Here is a 16,960-nt window from a genome sequence, read left to right as displayed (position 1 = left end):
GTAAATTGCTTTGCGCAAAGGAAAAACATGAAAAGTGACTAGCTGTGAGGGCTCAAGTTTGCAGAACAGAGCTTGCAACAACCACTTTGGCCCTTGTGGGGTAAAAAGGCAGAAACTTCTAAGAAATGCTTTTATTTGGCAGTGGATGAACTTTCCTTTCATACCGGGATGACATGTCCACAGATACGTGTATAGGGTATCTTACTCTCCTGACTTAATTCTAAATTCAAGTTAATTAGCTATTAGTGGTAGATTTAGCTGATACTAATACTGTCATCTAAATTTGATAAATGTTTTGTAATTATTTTGTTTGTAGTCAAATTTCAGTCATGTCTGAGGTAAAGCTACCATGCTATCTTGTTTACATATGTTTCATATTAAAGCATTGTGACTTGCAGTTTTGCTTCTAAATCTTCCTTGAGTAATTCTTGATATGTGCTGATTATTTTTTTTAAAGCTATATTTGGAAGTTTGTTCATTTTATTTAACCTAGAAAGCCTACCATTTCAAATATCTAACTACCAACAGAATTGAAGAGCTCACATGTGGTGGGATGGTGGAACAAGTCCAGGAAGCTTTTGGAGAGACTATGACGTCTGTGGTCTCACTCTGTGCTCGCTACCCCATTGCTTGTGCAAATAGCATTGGGCTCTTATGCACTATACCTTACACAAGGTATGAAAGTATTTCTTTCAGAAGGGGAAGGAGGGCATCCACAGCTGTCCTTATGAGGTTTTGCCTTAAGGAGAAGCATTATATAGTATAAATATACTCCCTTTCTTCATAATGAGGAGTATCTGAGAACATTGTGTTAAACTTTCTCAGAATGCAGAATTTCATCTGGGGAGGACAAGGGAGAGACAGAACAAGTGAAGTAATTAATTGCTGAGTTAACAGCAAGTTCTGGATTGTCATTGTGTCTGTCGTTAGTGACTGAAAAGTTACTGAAGTAAAATCTGAATTTCTCCTCTCGTACAGGAGCGAAGAGAAGTGTTTGGTACGTAGTGGCCTGGTACAACTTATGGACCGGCTTTGCAGTTTAAGCAGCCAGACAGAATCCAGTTCGAATGAAAAACAGACTAAGAAACAGAAGGTGGCCACCATGGCTTGGGCTGCCTTCCAGGTGCTAGCCAATCGGTGTGTTGAATGGGAGAAAGAAGAAGGTAGGAACACTGCCAAATATATTTCTACTGTGCGCTTTAGAATTGCCCAAGTGCCTGGGAAGTGGTGTAAATGTATTTAAAATAGGGCATGCACTCACCATGACTTCAGTACTGTGTGGGTTCTTTAGAACACACAAGTGGATACAAAAATAAGTTGATTTTCTTCTTCTTGTTTTTTTTAATTCTAGCTTTTTTCCTCCTCATGGGACTGTTTATGTTTCAGATAATTTCAAGTCTGCCACTTGGTTCTGTCTAGACATAACCAGAGAACTGGGAGACCCTGAGTGATCATTTACGCATTTCTTCTGTGATAGGGTTCACCCATAACATACATAAACTTATAGACACGTGGCTATTGGCTAATGGGGCATAGGTGCTGTATCAGATGAATGTATGTAATTAAAGACATTTTATATATGCAAGTTTTTCTATAGCAACACAAAAATGTTTTTTACTATTTTCAGTTAATGGGTAAGGAATCTGTAGATGTGTACATTCATTTTTGTTAATTACAATTGTGTATTCTTGCATTACTTTTAAAGGTGGTTCAACAGAAGCTGTTCACTCTGGTCTGGCTCGTCAGGTCTCCAGCCTTCTTACCAACCACCTCGCACGAGCTACGGAGTGCTGTGGTAATCAAGCTGCAGGAAATGACGCACTTCAAGATGTTCTCAGTCTTCTTAATGACCTGTCAAGGTACTAGGCCTTTGTCTCTGAAGTATTTTTTTTGTATGTATGAAGCAGGTGGGGGTTTGGGGGGGGGCATTTTTTACAGTAGTGAAGGTAAGATAACTTTCAAAACCATTCTAAAACTTGATTGTAAACTGATGCTTACTCAATCTTAGTGTTTAATCAGTGCTATCGGGTTATGTAAGAATTGTTGCAGATAAGGTTTTGTCAGACACTGAAATTTTTTTTTATTACATCTTGTAAAATAATAAATTCATTTGTTTTTAATTCCAAGAGCATCATCAAACAATCAATTTTTTTTTCAAACAGCAGTTACCTGTGTTTTTCCCTTTCAGGAGTCACATAGGTAAAGCAATCCTGAGCCAGCCAGCCTGTGTGTCCAAGCTTCTGTCACTTCTCTTGGATCAGCGTCCTTCTCCAAAGTTGGTCCTTATAATCCTCCAGCTGTGTCGTGCTGCACTGCCTCTCATGAGTGTTGAGGACTGTGGCAATGTGGAATTGCCTCCCTGGAGTTACTCGGTACCCTCTCTGAACAGTGAACAGGATGATCCCAGTGACCCAGCCTCCAAGATTGCCTCTCTGCTGTTGGCAAAGCTGGCGGATTATGTAGTACCAGGTACCAGCATCTTTTTGGTGTCATGCTTATTTGAGAAATTGCCGAGCAAGTCATGTTTCTTCAAGGAGCTTTTATATTGACAGAAAGCTCAAGTAGGAAAAGGTACATGATATGTCAGTGTTGAAAGATAGGCTATTTCCGTGACTTTCCATCTGCCTCTTAATTTAACTGTTCTCAGACTAAGGTGTGTGTCACAGTGATGTTTTAGATCCATCTCGGGTGTGTTAGCATTAGTTTCAAGGGCAAGAAAGTTTGTTGATGGAGCTCATGATTGTGTGTTTTTCTTTGTTTTGGTTTTGTCCTTTCTTCTTCAAGGATGCCAGACGGTTCTTTCTCCAACTGCCTCTGAGCCGGATACTACTTTGGCAAAAGCCAGCCCTAAAAATTCCATAAAAGGCGATAAAGATCCTGGAGAAGAAAGCGAGGCAGTGGATGGTAAACTTTCTATTTTTATTCATAAACGGGAAGACCAGTCATCCCATGAAGTCCTTCAGCCATTACTAAGGTAATCTTAACTCGCTGGATTGGAATTAGCAACCAATTTCGCTAATTCCATTTCTCTTCTTTTTTTAGTGCTACAGCTGTAGAAAAATGCATCCTAGACATAATAGTAAATGGGAAAGCAAAATGTCTTCCCAATTTGTAGTGTTTACTGGCAAAATAATAAGATAATGCAAAAAAGGTTTATAAGGCTGATGCTTAGCATACTGTTACCTGGATAAAAATGCATACCGCTATACTGAATTTGCGGTGAGGCGGCAGCAGAAAGAATCTAAATCCCAATGCTTCCTGGACTTGTTTGTTTTGTAGAAGGCTATTTAGCAATGATGAGAGCAGCACAGTTGAAACAGAGCAGAGTATACAGATGTATAGAAGGAGGAGGGGGCTATGAAGTGTGATTGTTTTGGCTTTGGCTTGCTTACAAGCCATGTAAGGCACTAGCAAAGGAACATAGAAACATCTTAATCTGTCTGAAAACAATCACATGAAAAATAAGCTACTTAAATGATACTCCATCAGAAAAATTGAGCGTTATCTTGTTGTGGTATTACAGACTTTGTAGGACTAACAAATAGAACAATCAAAGTAAAATGGCTTTAAAAGCATTGCTTTTAATAATGCATACGCTGCATAATAATTTGCTATTACAGCTGCTTTAGTATTTTAGTACCCACGTGGGTTTTGAGATCTCTGAATGTGAAACAGCCAACGTTATCACCTCTTGCATTTTGTACTATTTGTTTCATCTTCCCCCGCTCCAAGTTGGTTTTGAACCCATGCCCTAAAAATGATACTAAAGGGTACAGCTGTTGGGTGTTCTTAGGTGAAAGGTTAACTCGGAGCCCTCAGGCATTTGTGTTCAGTAAAAGCCAATTTCATGATGCTTCTTTTGGAGGGGGGGAAGGGTTAAATTGCTGTGCAAATAACTACATTCAATAGTATTAAATTCCTTTTGTTAATTACAGTGGAATTGGGTATGTCCTTAACTATCAAGTATTTCTATTACTGTTGAGCAATTCAGTTGCAAAGGTCGGTTTCAAATAATTTCAAAACACAAATAATATGTTAAATTGGACTGTATAGTTCAGCTATCTTTTCCACCAATGAAAACAAAGTTAATGTGTTTTGTTTTCACTTTAATAGTAGCTCAGAAGGTCGTCCATTCCGACTAGGAACTGGAGCCAATATGGAGAAAGTGGTGAAAATGGATCGAGACATGACAAAAGTAAGAAAAGGAATAACTAAAGAATTACTCAACATAGTAAAAATCAGTTGCCAGTCAGAATTTGTTTTTAATGATGTTAAATCCCCTTTGTTAAATGTTGTTTAATTTACAGAACTGTCAGCTAATACTTCCTCCGACTGTTGTAGGTCATGTTTAAGCCTCTTTAATATTCTCTTTCCTGAAGTGTTTAATGCACATTGATAGTATGAATTTTAAACCACATATTTAAATTAAATTTGCATGTATATTTTAAGACATGTTCTTGAGTATTTGCACCAGAAATACTCATGTGGCTTTTTGATCAGAGAAGAGAAGTATACTGTTAAGCTAAGAATGGAATATTAAAGGCAATGAATCCACATTGATCTCTGATCTCTTTGTAGATGAGAAAAAGCAACAGAAAGAATTTGTCTTATGACTGTGACTAATACATACACAGGAGGATGTTTTGATGTGTTCTCAGTACTTTTACGTATGCAGAGGGAGGAGAGTTAAATGCATCACATAGCGTGGCCAAATAGAGCTAACATTAGTATTTGTCTTACATGGCAATTTTATTTTCAGAGTGGCTGCTGTGAAGTTATTACAGAAGAAGCTGCTGCAGCTCTTCGCAAGGCAACTAAGTGGGCACAGTCTGGTCTAATAGTTAGTGTTGGGCCACCCATAGAAACAGTCAATCCAGAAACTACCAGTGGGTTGTCCACTGGGGACAAAAAGAAGACCGCACAAACGTCTATTTGCAGAGAGAGGAATTCTGAGCTTGCCAGGTAGGTCCCTTGGATTCTGTACTTAGAGTCTAGATTCTGCTTTTCTGTAGGCCAGTATTTGTAGTGCCCTAGAAAATAATCTGGGTGTTCATAAACTTCCCTTTTTTGTGCTGTGTATTGTTGTTGACAGTTGAAGCTTCTTTTCCTTCTCTTGTTTTGAACTTAATGGGCAAATTGCTTTCTTCTTCTATATAGGACGGATCCTGTGAGGCCATTCATTAGCGGTCATGTTGCAAACAGCATGGCAGCAGAGGTGATCGCATTGCTACATAGCTTGTTGATGGCACCAGAATCAAATGCAGCTCAGATATGGACAACAACTGCTGAAAAAGTAAGCAAACAGAAGATTAAGTATCAAATTCTACACCAGGCATGTATTGAGTAGTTAAGAGAACTTAATTATTATTAATTCCCTAAGCTACTCCTTTCTGATTTGCTACTTCTGACACTTCAAACTGGGATGTGTAACTGCATAGAAGCAGCCCTTCCTAGTAGATGGTATCCATCTGATGTCTTAGGGTGGAATAAATAATCAAAAACTATCCAGCATTAGAGAGTGTGTTGTCATGCTGTAATTCATCTGTCATTCTTTTCAGTAATTAATAATGCTGTTTGTTTAGGGAGTTACCTTGCCTTTGCCAGGTAGTTATTCTACCTTTGCTATTCAGTCCTCTTTGCCATGACCTCTGAGGGTCTAAAGTGTTGGCTGGAAAGTATAGCACATTGCTTTTATGTTCCTCTGAATCCTGTAGCACCTAATCTGTTGCTTAGGCTAAATCCTTGAGCGAAGACTTTTGCTAAGATTATATATGTAACTCTGTGATTCTAAAAGTTACTAGGAAATGGAGCCTGCTTTGATGGTGTTCACACTTCAGAGAACTTAGAATATTCTGAGTTATATAATTCTCTTCAAGAACAAAAATAATTCTTCTGAAACTGTGTGGGCTGGAGGCTTGGGGCGTTGGTTTTTGTTTGAATTGTGCTTTGAAGTCATTCTCTGGTATTTTTGCTTCTGTCTTCAGGTTCTGTCTCGGGCTCTGATGTACATTCCACAACTAGGGAAATATGCAGAGAGTATTTTGGAGAATGGGAGTAGCAGTGGAAGGAAACTTGCTAAACTGCAAAGAATTGCTCGGCAGGCAGTAGCTGCCCTTTGTGCTCTGGGTGGCTTCAAGGAGACGATTAAAATAGGTTCTGAAGTTCAGGTAATTCAGCGCCGTTCACATTTTATATCTTAAACGAGAATTGGTGCTTTTCGTGATGTTTTGCCTGCATTGGCATACTTATGAAGCAGTGTGCAGATCGCCTGCGATTGTGAAGCAGTTGCAATAACACTTGTGGAGACTGCTATTGCGTGTTATTCCTGTTTCCTAAAATACCCAGCTCTAATTGTGTGTTGAGTTGGTGTGTGGTGTTAAACACTCAGTGTTTCTTGTTTATAAAGCTTTAAATCTTATGCAGACCTTCTTTGGTTGTAGGTTTTAGGTAAAGGAATAGCAGGAAGCATTGGAGTTGTGGCATCTATTAATGAACAAGAAGGTATAGCAACGGTCAAATTTCCACCTACCAGTATAGACAGTAGAAAGACCTCACAAGCATCAGACACATTAACTATTCCATTATCTAGGCTCTGTGTTCCAAGATCTGAGGTACGGTAGTTTTAAGAATCCAATATTAAGTATAATATCAATTATTTATTTTTTGTCACAGCATACTGGCAATTAATCTACAGCATGTAAAAAGTCTGTTTCATCTTTGATTAAAGATTAGTTGTAAAGTTTGCCTCATTATTAAAAACATATCTTAACAATATCTATATTTAAGTTCTCATTCAAGTAACATGGATATTCATCTTTTGGTGCTTAAAGATGTTCCATTGCATACTGTGTTGGGTTTTTTTGGTTTTGTTTCTGTTTTTTCTCTTTTTGACTGGTGTTTGGTGCTGGTTTTGTGATAGTACAAAATGAGAATTAACTCCAGGTAATAAAACGCCCTCATTTCTTAGAAACTAACTACTTGAATTTAACTTTTTACCGTGCCCCCCCACCATCAGGCATTGCCTCTTCATAAACTGTCCATTACTGAGAAGGTAGTACAGGCAGTCCAGTCCATGTTGCTTCCTCAGGAGGGAAGTCTATCTATTCACACCTCACTTCCTGCAACAGGAGATGGCTCAACTCCAGTAATGGCAGTGGTCCGGCTTCTTGCTGAAATAAGAACCAGGTGAGTCGTCGGTTTTTGTGCAGCACCTCAGTCTGTTTTGATACGGTACACAAATGCTCAAGAAAATTGCATGGATTCTTGTTTTCTTTCTCAGTGAGTATTGACATATGACAGCAGGGGACAATGCAAAAATTCTTGTTCGCTTCCTTAAAGCACATTTAGTGTCTGGATGTTGTTAAAATGAGCACCAGAAATAAAGTGCCCCCTGTAACACTGACAATACATTGAGCATAAGTAAATGTTATGAAGCAGGGGAAAGCTGTCGTTGTGGAAGTTCCAACGGATAGCTAAGCAACCAGACAAAGAAATAGAGCAGTCAGCATGCTGTCTTTTAAAATAGTCTTGAATTCAATACATGTAAAGACAACTTTGAATTCAGTGTACACTTTTGTAATGCTTTAAACGTATTATTTTTCCATTAAGAGCATGCCTGGTGATGGCTCAGCTGTTAGAAGACAGCTCATTCTGTGAAGAATTCATTCAACAGTGTCCAGCTGCTGTAGAAGTTCTTAATTTGGTAGCGCAGGAGTGCAGCCCCGGTAGGTATTCAACATGTTCTTGCAGCTTCATTGTCGTATTCAGTTCAGAGACATAACAACTTTTAAAATCATTTCGGTGTTTTGTCCTCCAGCTACTTAGACTTTGACAGCTAGCACAGTACAGCATGTCTTGTCATAGCTGCAGAGCTGTTAACATCAGAGTAGCTAATAATCAGACTCAAACATTTTAAACGTTAGGCCTAAAGTTTAGGCCAGAACATGATTATCCTACGCATCACAGAAGATGCAAGTCCTGGGACTAGCTCTCTGCTACTGTGCTTCTGAACCCTCTCCACTTTTCTTGCTTCCAGTGTAACCTACTCTGTATTCCTTGACATTATCATTTATGTATTTTCTTTTTATGACTGTTTTGCTGTTTTTTACAATGCTTGCTTATATTCCTTATCATTGAGCTCTTGATTTCCTTCCCTCTTGTTTAAGGATAAGCAGTGGGCCCAGCAGAAGTCTTAGTTCAAGGGCAAGTTTTAGGAACATGTCAGAGCCTTTCATTGGAGGAAAAGTGGCTGAAGCGAAGGATGTTAGGGTAGGAACCAAGTGGATTTCAGTATGATCTCCAGCATAAAAGAGAGCGTACTGATTTTTTGACAGTAGGCATAAATTCTTTTGACTTCCTGCTTTTGCTGGGTCATAAACTTGCTCACTAAAATGAACTTTATATCTTAATTAACATAACAATGTCTTTGCTAACCAAATATAAATTAAACATGAGGAAAACAACTGCTTGTATACATTAGATTTTGTCCTTAATTTTGTTGATTAGGTGAGACTATTTGACCAGATCTCTTAAAATGCAAATGTCATATTTGTTTCTATTTACTGGTATTAAGATTGTATTGCTGGACTCGAGTAACTAGATTTGGAACATTGGAACCTCATGACTTGGTTTGGTTTGTTGTTACAGGGGAGAGGCTCCTTGTTGTAGAAATGCAGTGTGAAAGGTTACGAATGTTGTATCGTGACTGTGCTCGACCTCCCCCTCCTCCACTCCAAGCAGACAGAAGGCAGGTGAGCACAGAAACGGTGCTGAGTCTTCTACCACTTGCAGATGAAGCCAGCCACTGAGCGCAGAGGGTCTGCCTGTGGTGTTGGAGCCCAGCTGGTTGGATTCTTATTTAAACAGTAAAAATTCCATAATGGGATGTGATTTGTTGTGATTACAGTTGTGGTAGTTGCGTGTGTTGTATTAAATGTGCACTTCATAAAAGAATGTGTCATTGGATTTCAGTAGATGACTTCAACTGTAATTGGTAGAATAAAATGCTCTGTTCCTGTTTGTAGCCCAAAGAAATCACTTGGAGCCCATCAAGAGTGTTTCCCCCTGTGCGAGCATGCATGTTTTCATCACATCTCACAGCCGTGACCTTTTTGGCTGATCCTAGTGCAGGTGGGGGACTTCCTCGGGGCACATTTATCTATGCCACTTCACCAGTTCCAGTACAGGTAAGAACTCACAACTGCACAACAGTTTGTGCCATTTAGTATTCAATAGTGCATGAAAAGAAAAAGAAAGAAAACTTTCTATTTTACCTATGTTTTGTAAATAATTTTTAAAAAATTATTATTATTTTTATTTCTAGGCACCATCCTTCTACTGGGAAATTGAAGTAGTTTCCTATGGCGATACAGATGATGATACTGGACCAATAGTTTCATTCGGATTTGCTACAGAAGCCGAAAAACGGGATGGTGCTTGGACAAACCCAGTGGGCACCTGTCTTTTTCACAAGTACGTTGGAGATGTACATCAAAAGTCATGGTCTTGCTCAGTACATTTGTATGCTCCTTAGGGAGGAGTATTGTGAGCACATTGTAGTAGGCAACATGGATGTTTTAATTGAAATGTTAAGATGATGAACTGGAATATCTCCTTATCAAAATAAGGAGAGTTGAGTTGCCTTTTGTCAGTATCACAGCTACCTAGACTTCAGCTGGTAGTGAGTTGTAATCCTTATTTGTTTCGGTGCTCTTTTTAATTGTCGTCTTGTGTTACTTCTCAGCAATGGGCGAGCAGTGCATTACAATGGCTCCAGCTTGCTACAGTGGAAGAGTGTTAGATTGGATGTGACTCTTTCTCCTGGTATGTAAGAGTACAGCTAGCTTGCTTATCTGGTAAATCAGAAAATCGTCTAAATGGAAGGGAAACAGTAGATGAGAAAACAGATTAAATCCATGTTCTTCGTTTGATGATTATATTTTTCTATAGGTGATGTAGCAGGAATTGGATGGGAAAGAACAGAAGGAACTCCACCCCCCCCAGGGCAGCCAGCTAAAGGCAGAGTTTATTTTACGTATTGTGGGCAGCGACTTGGGCCATATCTAGAAGATGTCTCTGGTGGAATGTGGCCAGTTGTCCACATTCAGAAAAAGGCAAGTTTTTAACAGAAATATGTTGCTTGATATATGTTCTTTCAGAAATATTAAAAACATTATATAGAAAGTATTGAGCCTGCTTACCTATCTATAAAAAAGTAGAGTGATAATTTTTGCCTTATTGAGTTAGGTTGAGGTATTCCATTACCCTTCCCAGGTGCATATATGTTTTGTCATTATTTTGAACTTTTTCTGCCCATTAGGACACTAACGTGCAGCTGGCTTGATGAGATGGCATTATTCTGTGCTAGTAGCCCTTCTGTTAGTATTCCTTCCCAGCAGTGACCTTGCTTCAAAGTATACTAGCTAAGCATGCTGTATCTTGAAGCTAGAAAAAAGGCAAGTTCAAAGTTTGTGTTTAGAAGCTTAATACTTTCCCTGCCGCATCCAGTTTTATAGCTAGCAATGCTGGGAAAACCATATGGCATGGAGATGTGATCAGCTCATCTCTTTGGCTGAGTTTTTTTTAAAAAGCGCAAAGAGAAGGATCAAAACAATCCGCAACTCATCTGAATGCTTTTATGTGCATCTTCTTTCAGAACACGAAAGTCCGTGCTAATTTTGGATCTCGCCAGTTTGCCTACGCTGAAGGACAGGCTCACAGGAATGCTGCTGATCTCTGTATTGACCTAGCTGAAGAAATAAGTGCCAACTTTGAAGCGTTGCCTTTTGCCATGGCTTCTGATAGTGATAACGATGCTGGCACCAGTATAGCTTCTGATCCTGGGACCCATGGACCTCCTTGTAGAATTGCTGCTGTTGCTACGGCTCAACAACGTAAAGTGATGATTAACATTTTTTTTTTTAAATCTCTTTCAGGAGAAATTACAACCAATTAAATAGGATTTAAGCACATCCTGGCTGCAGTCCTTAGGTAGTGCTTGTTTAGGTAAAACAGTACAACAAGCATTGTCAAATACATGCTTATTTGATTTTATACAAGGCAATTAAAAAAATCTTACTTTGATCTTCATTTATATGGATGCACAAATTATTCCCAATGCAACTGCAATAAGAAATTATCTTATTAGGGCTTTGAATACAATAAGATGTTATAGTTGATTGAATCAACCAATTGGTTACACTATGTCGAAATGCATTACGTTTCCACAGACTGATTGGAGACCATGGAATGCAATATATCTCAAAAACCTCGTGGAATATTTTTACATGCCTTCTAGTGCGTTATGATCTCATTATTTCCATATGCGTTTTGCAGAGTATGACAGTGACACATCTTGCCACTATAAAATGGAACTAAGCTATGAGAACTTTATCACATCGGGCCCCGATCCTCATCCCCCTCCTATTGCAGATGATGAAAGTGATGATGACGACGACGATGATATTCCCCGGGTGAGGAACATGGCGAGCTCTGCCTGCTGTAACTTGTAGTCTAAATCCAGATCTTGTAATTCAGATTTTTAAGTTTTGCCACACAATGGTTTTCCCTGCTTCCTTAAGGAAAATATAGCTGCTGTTAACTTTTCTTTCTTTCTTGGTTTTCTAAATAACCTTTGTTTTTGTAGGAGGATCACTATGCCCTGTTGGTAAAAGCCTGGGAAACTAAAGTTTTCCCTACAATTAGAAGAAGATTCCGTAATGAGGCTGAGAGGAAGTCTGGGTTGGATCAGATTAAAGGAGCTTTACAGTTAGGTATGGCTATGTTTGTTTCCATGCATGTTGTTTTATGTGATGTGCAGTAAGTGTGATGAATAATACCTGTGTTTCTTTTATGTTTTACTGTATTCAGGGCTGGAAAATTTAAATTAAAAAGAAATTCACTTGCTGTTTTCATCAAGTGCTTAGAATTTGGTTTGGGTTCATGATTTTTCTTTAACACTTTTACTGAAGTTGGACTATTTAAACAAGGAAAATGGCTTTTGAAATAGTGGCAGAATGTGTTGTGCTGTTGTGATGTGGATAAGAAATACTTTGGAATAATAGTTTGGGAAGAAATTATCTACATGCATTTTCTGTCTATGACTATATCAAGCCAAAACTTTTGAGGAACACTTTAATAAGGGGGGATTTATAAATGAATATAGTTCTGGCAAGTTGACCTGTTTGTGGGAAAGTCACAGTGAGAGCAAAGTAAAAATTCTGAGCCCTAATGAGAAGCGTACAAGCGTCTCTCAGGAAAGCTCCACTCCCTATCTATCAGCCTGACTGAAAGAATATTTAAGTAATTAGATAGCTCATCTGCTTATGATATTAATGAGAATAATAACTTATGTCAAGTGGCTGGGAAGAATAACTAGCACTCCCTTCTGTATACCAGGAATGGTTGATATAGCACGACAAACCGTAGAATTCCTCTACGAGGAAAATGGTGGCATCCCAAGAGACCTCTACCTTCCTACTATCGAGGATATCAAAGATGAAGCAAACAAATTTACAATTGATAAAGTACGAAAAGGTAAGGTCAGCAAAAAGTATCTTGAGGGGAAAATAAAAGCTAAGGGGCTCTGGTACTTGGGATCTACTGCATAAATTGTCAATCTGAGGAAAATGCTGTACCTTAAAAATTGCGTTGTCTGTTTCTGTCCAGGTCTCACAGTGGTGACTCGCTCTCCTGACAGTAACAACGTTACCAGTAGTGCTGTTGGAACAGCTTTACCCAAGTTTGCTATTCGTGGGATGCTGAAGACATTTGGTCTTCATGGTGTTGTTCTGGATGTTGATTCAGTAAGTAAAGATACATTGGGAGGGCTTTTAATGTGGCGGCATCACACATCTGTGAGCAAATATGGTTAAGTGTACTAAGCTGCTTAGAATGCTGATTTGGTGCTCTTTTTGAAGGAAAAAAATATATTATCATTACGGTGTTTATTGACAGTGTTGGATTTGGTGTTCCAGGTAAATGAATTGGTGCAAGTAGAGACATATCTCAGAAGTGAAGGAGTTCTGGTAAGATACTGGTATCCTATTGACATGTTAGAAAGGCCACCTGCTGGTTATAGGAGGACTGCCACAAATGGATTGGTTACCCTGGATAATACCAATATCCAAATTCACAGGTAAAAAAAAGAAATGGAGTTAGAAGGCATTTGTATTATCTGACTTGATCTATAGCATTTCCTATAGTACAGTTATCTACTGCAGCCTTATTTTGAGCAGTACTAAACTTCTGAATCTTACTGTAGTTGTTGGATTAAAGCTGACAAAGATTCATGTTTTAATGGGTAGTGGGGTTTTGATATTTTTTTTTTTTTTTTTTTTGGTAATAAAGAAATTGGTTATAATTGTCTTGTTGGAAGGATTTTACTTAGTCACGTGAAAGTGTTTTTGTACATGCTGATCTAACAGGTACCTTCCTTGAAGCTTAGGTTTCTTGTACCATCAGTCAGTTGCTGTCTAAAAGCTCAAGAACTCTTGACTGACGTTGTGGAGAGCTGGCTTCTAATTCCGGTGCCTTAATTTGGTACCAGAATTAGATGGGCTGAGTGCTGTCTTAAGTGAATAAGAAAGATTTGGGTCTACCTGAACCTTTTAAATAATTAGGTATATATGTTTGGATTCAGGGGCAGGTTGCTGGATATGGCTTATTTTAAGTGTGGTGAAGCAATTTTATGTTTTGGTGTTTGTGTTTTCTAGAGAGCTTTTGCGAAGTGAAGCTTCTCTGGCCAAGCTATACTGCCGCATGGCTCTCCTCAATATTTTTGCCCCCAAATCTCCACATATGTTTACTCGGCTGTTTCATATTCCTGCTATCCGTGATATCACTCTGGAGCACCTGCAGTTGCTATCCAACCAACTTCTTGCACCACCTCTTCCTGGTAAACACTAATTTTTATCACAGCTCTTTTTCGGTACAGTAGTTTTCTGGGGACAAAAAGAATCTAATTAATTTGGTACTTACTGATTAATTAGTTAATAATGATGGTATTTGAAAAAAATATCTCAATGGACTCCTGACCTTAGTGATAGGGTACTAAACTGAAATTCTTGCTAATGATCTCATTAAAAGTATTCAATACAGCTCAGAGTCCCTCCTAAGATTCCATTCTGTGTGCTTCTGTCCCTTTGTCATCGGTGGTCTTCTGTTTCTTGGGGGGCGGGGGAAGTATCCATATAGGATACTTGTAAGGAATTGAGAATGTTTTATAGTTTGAATCCAGGGTAGTAAAACTAAATGCCAGTTGGGTCTCACAGTTTTCAAAATTCAACTCTTCTTCATTTCACAAAGTGGTTTGTCCTTTTCCTACTGAAATCACAGATCTGGTTAGAGAATGTATGTGCTGAATCATGGAAAAGAATCTTTGGCTAATTCAAGTGAGTGTTAACAAAGACAATTATTGTGACAAAGCTATTCTGCATGCAAAGAAATGTGTGTAACATGGCTGGAGCATAAGGAGGAAGTAGGAAGTGCTAAATATAGGCTATTAATAATTGAAAGTAATTATTTACCATTGGAAAGAGTCCTGTTCCCTCCTCCAATTATTTTGAAACTTGGTTACCTCTAACAGATGCCACATTGTAAAGATCCTCTTGCAGAGTACAGCACTACTTTGCATGGCTTTGACGATAATTTTACAAGCTTTTATTTAGTGTTTCCTCTTTAAAATATGTCTAATTCAAGTCCTGCTAATACATACAGTTTCCAAACTGGCATTCTGGTGAATTGCCCACTCCTTTGTGCACTGCGCTTTGTTTTTCTTTGACTTCTCCCATTAGCTCTAGAACGACAGCCATGAGATGTCGGGGCTTGCGATCCACTCGGGGCCACCCAGAAGCTCTCTTGTTCATAAATGGGAAAAGCTTGGGGACAGATAAAGCTGCTTTCACCTCATCTAGGATGAGTGGGGAAGAGAGCACTTCTGGTCACTTGTCCTCACTGTACTTACGCAGTAAATTGAAATATGCCTGCCTTCATACATGGGACAAAATGAGGCAGCTGTGAACCCGCAGCTCTCTGTATGTATGGCAGGCCTCCTTAAGGGTTGGGTTAAGGCAGGTGAAGAATACCGCTGGCATTTAGAGGGCCATCCCATCTGCAACCAACCATGTCAGGGGTTCAGGTCTGGTCTTGGGTGGATCCTTTCTGCTGCTGACCTTTAGGAAGAGGTTTGCACTTGCTGAGGAGTGAAAATAGAGGCTTGTAATCTTCCAAGTGGTTTAGAACTTCTTTCCACTGTCTGTTTCACAGGCTACATAAACATATTGAAGTGATCTCCAAATTTGTCATCTCTTTCTTGTTATTACAGATGGAACAATCAGTTCAAGTTCTATTCTTTTGGCCCAGTCCCTGCAACACTGCGTCCATTCCCAGAACTGTGCTGCCACAGACCTCTTCTACCAGGGCAATTCACAAGCCATCAGAGAGTGGCTTACTGTTGCCATTACTCGGACGCTACATCAAGGAGAGGAGAGTCTGTTAGACCTCACTAAACAGATCTGCTCCTTTTTGCAGGTAAAATATTTAGTAATGTTTTATGAGCAGTGTTGTTTTTAAGGCCTGCCTTCTTTCTAATGAGAAAGCCCTTGCTTTATGTGTGATTCTAACTTCCGTAATACTGTCCATAACACTGAATTGTTTCCCTGGATGGATTGTGTTCCTATTCTGATCATAGTGGGCACGCTGAGAACGCAAGCAGTAGCAAAACCCTGGATGATATTAAAATGGAGTGGCCTCGCACTATGTCATTATTTACAATGCTATATTTTATTTGAAAAAAGAAGAGGGAGGAGGTTTGCTGCTGCTGCTGCTTGGAGGCTTTCATTATGAAATGTTATGTTACAGACGGCGCCAGAACAATTTCCTGCTGAAGAATTCCCCATTTCAGAATCCAAAGTCAATATGGATGTTAATTTTCCTGGGGCTGCATTTGTAATTGTGTCCTGTAAGGAAAGTCAGTCTGGATTCCGCAAAGAGTAAGTAATTGAGGGGCCAAGAGTGGCAAAGATTGAAGATGTGCCGCTGAGCCTCTGTGAACCCTGAGTATGTAGGTGCTCATTTTTTTAGATTCTTTCTCTTCTCAGAGACTCATTTTCTGGGTGGTGGGATAAATACCGCAGAGTGTTTAATCCTTCTGTGATGGGGTTGGGATTTTTAGTAGCCACTTACAGTTTAACTGAACTGTTCTTGCTCTCTTCTTAGTTCATCCCTGTATAAAGCTCCTTGGGCTCGAGTGCTTGTCTACGGGCTTGGGCATAAAGTTAAAAGGAATGGTCAGTTAAACCTAATTGAAGCAGTGTGCTATCCTCGAGATGCCTCTCCAACCAACACAGGCCTAACACCTCCCCCAACAACCAACCAGTACCCTTCAGTGATCACCCCTACGGACAAGGTCCACATCAAACTAGGTAAAAAAAACAAACAAACAAACAAAAAAAAAAACCAACCCCTTTTTAGCTGTATTCTCAGAAGTGAGACAAGCATCTTCATTGCCTCTGTGTAGGAGCTTCCTGTATTGTCACCAGTCCTACTATCAGTTATGACAGTATTTTTGTACAAGATATTAAGAAGTGTGTCCTAGCAGAAATATGAAATCATTCTTAAGCAAGAAAACATGGTTTTATAAATGTTGGAAGCCATCTGACTCTGATTTTGTTAGTTCTGTTAAATCTGTCAGGATCTGTGGTTTCTTTTTTCTGATTTTTGTCTTCCAGGAGTTCACAAAGCAGTGTTTTTGAATATTTCTGCAGTGTTCAAGTTGGTGCTGTTGCTGTTTGAGGTGCTGTGTTGCGGATGAAGATTAATTTTTTTTATTTTTTTTTTTTTTCTTTTCAAGGTGATGGTAGGGCCCTTTAATACGCAGAGTAACGTATATATGCAGTATAGTAATACATAGGTCATCTCAGCTTCTCAAGCAAGAGCAATCATTAATACTCTTTTTACTCTT

General features: G+C 39.1%; 1 protein-coding gene across 2 annotated transcripts in view; it reads left to right on the top strand.

Moving 5' to 3' along the window:
- The window catches only part of HECTD4 (HECT domain E3 ubiquitin protein ligase 4), a 75,862-nt gene that overhangs the window by 42,155 nt on the left and 16,747 nt on the right, over positions 1-16,960 (top strand). For both annotated transcript variants that reach the window (XM_050906374.1, XM_050906373.1), the window contains exons 33-59: positions 529-675; positions 979-1,163; positions 1,706-1,859; positions 2,189-2,469; positions 2,785-2,974; positions 4,114-4,195; positions 4,760-4,962; positions 5,158-5,293; positions 5,985-6,167; positions 6,441-6,611; positions 7,016-7,185; positions 7,609-7,724; positions 8,647-8,750; positions 9,024-9,185; positions 9,323-9,471; positions 9,743-9,822; positions 9,949-10,112; positions 10,655-10,892; positions 11,335-11,471; positions 11,645-11,771; positions 12,397-12,534; positions 12,667-12,803; positions 12,975-13,135; positions 13,713-13,894; positions 15,323-15,528; positions 15,859-15,989; positions 16,216-16,421. In XM_050906374.1, coding sequence (XP_050762331.1) covers positions 529-675; positions 979-1,163; positions 1,706-1,859; positions 2,189-2,469; positions 2,785-2,974; positions 4,114-4,195; positions 4,760-4,962; positions 5,158-5,293; positions 5,985-6,167; positions 6,441-6,611; positions 7,016-7,185; positions 7,609-7,724; positions 8,647-8,750; positions 9,024-9,185; positions 9,323-9,471; positions 9,743-9,822; positions 9,949-10,112; positions 10,655-10,892; positions 11,335-11,471; positions 11,645-11,771; positions 12,397-12,534; positions 12,667-12,803; positions 12,975-13,135; positions 13,713-13,894; positions 15,323-15,528; positions 15,859-15,989; positions 16,216-16,421 — 4,340 coding nt within the window. The remainder of the gene's footprint in view (positions 1-528; positions 676-978; positions 1,164-1,705; positions 1,860-2,188; positions 2,470-2,784; positions 2,975-4,113; positions 4,196-4,759; positions 4,963-5,157; positions 5,294-5,984; positions 6,168-6,440; positions 6,612-7,015; positions 7,186-7,608; positions 7,725-8,646; positions 8,751-9,023; positions 9,186-9,322; positions 9,472-9,742; positions 9,823-9,948; positions 10,113-10,654; positions 10,893-11,334; positions 11,472-11,644; positions 11,772-12,396; positions 12,535-12,666; positions 12,804-12,974; positions 13,136-13,712; positions 13,895-15,322; positions 15,529-15,858; positions 15,990-16,215; positions 16,422-16,960) is intronic.

Source organism: Gymnogyps californianus, chromosome 16 (genome assembly GCF_018139145.2).
Source record: "Gymnogyps californianus isolate 813 chromosome 16, ASM1813914v2, whole genome shotgun sequence".
In the NCBI taxonomy this organism is placed as follows: Eukaryota; Metazoa; Chordata; class Aves; order Accipitriformes; family Cathartidae; genus Gymnogyps; species Gymnogyps californianus.
The sequence above is the reverse complement of the archived record's forward strand: the minus strand, read 5'-3'. Positions and strand labels throughout refer to the sequence as shown.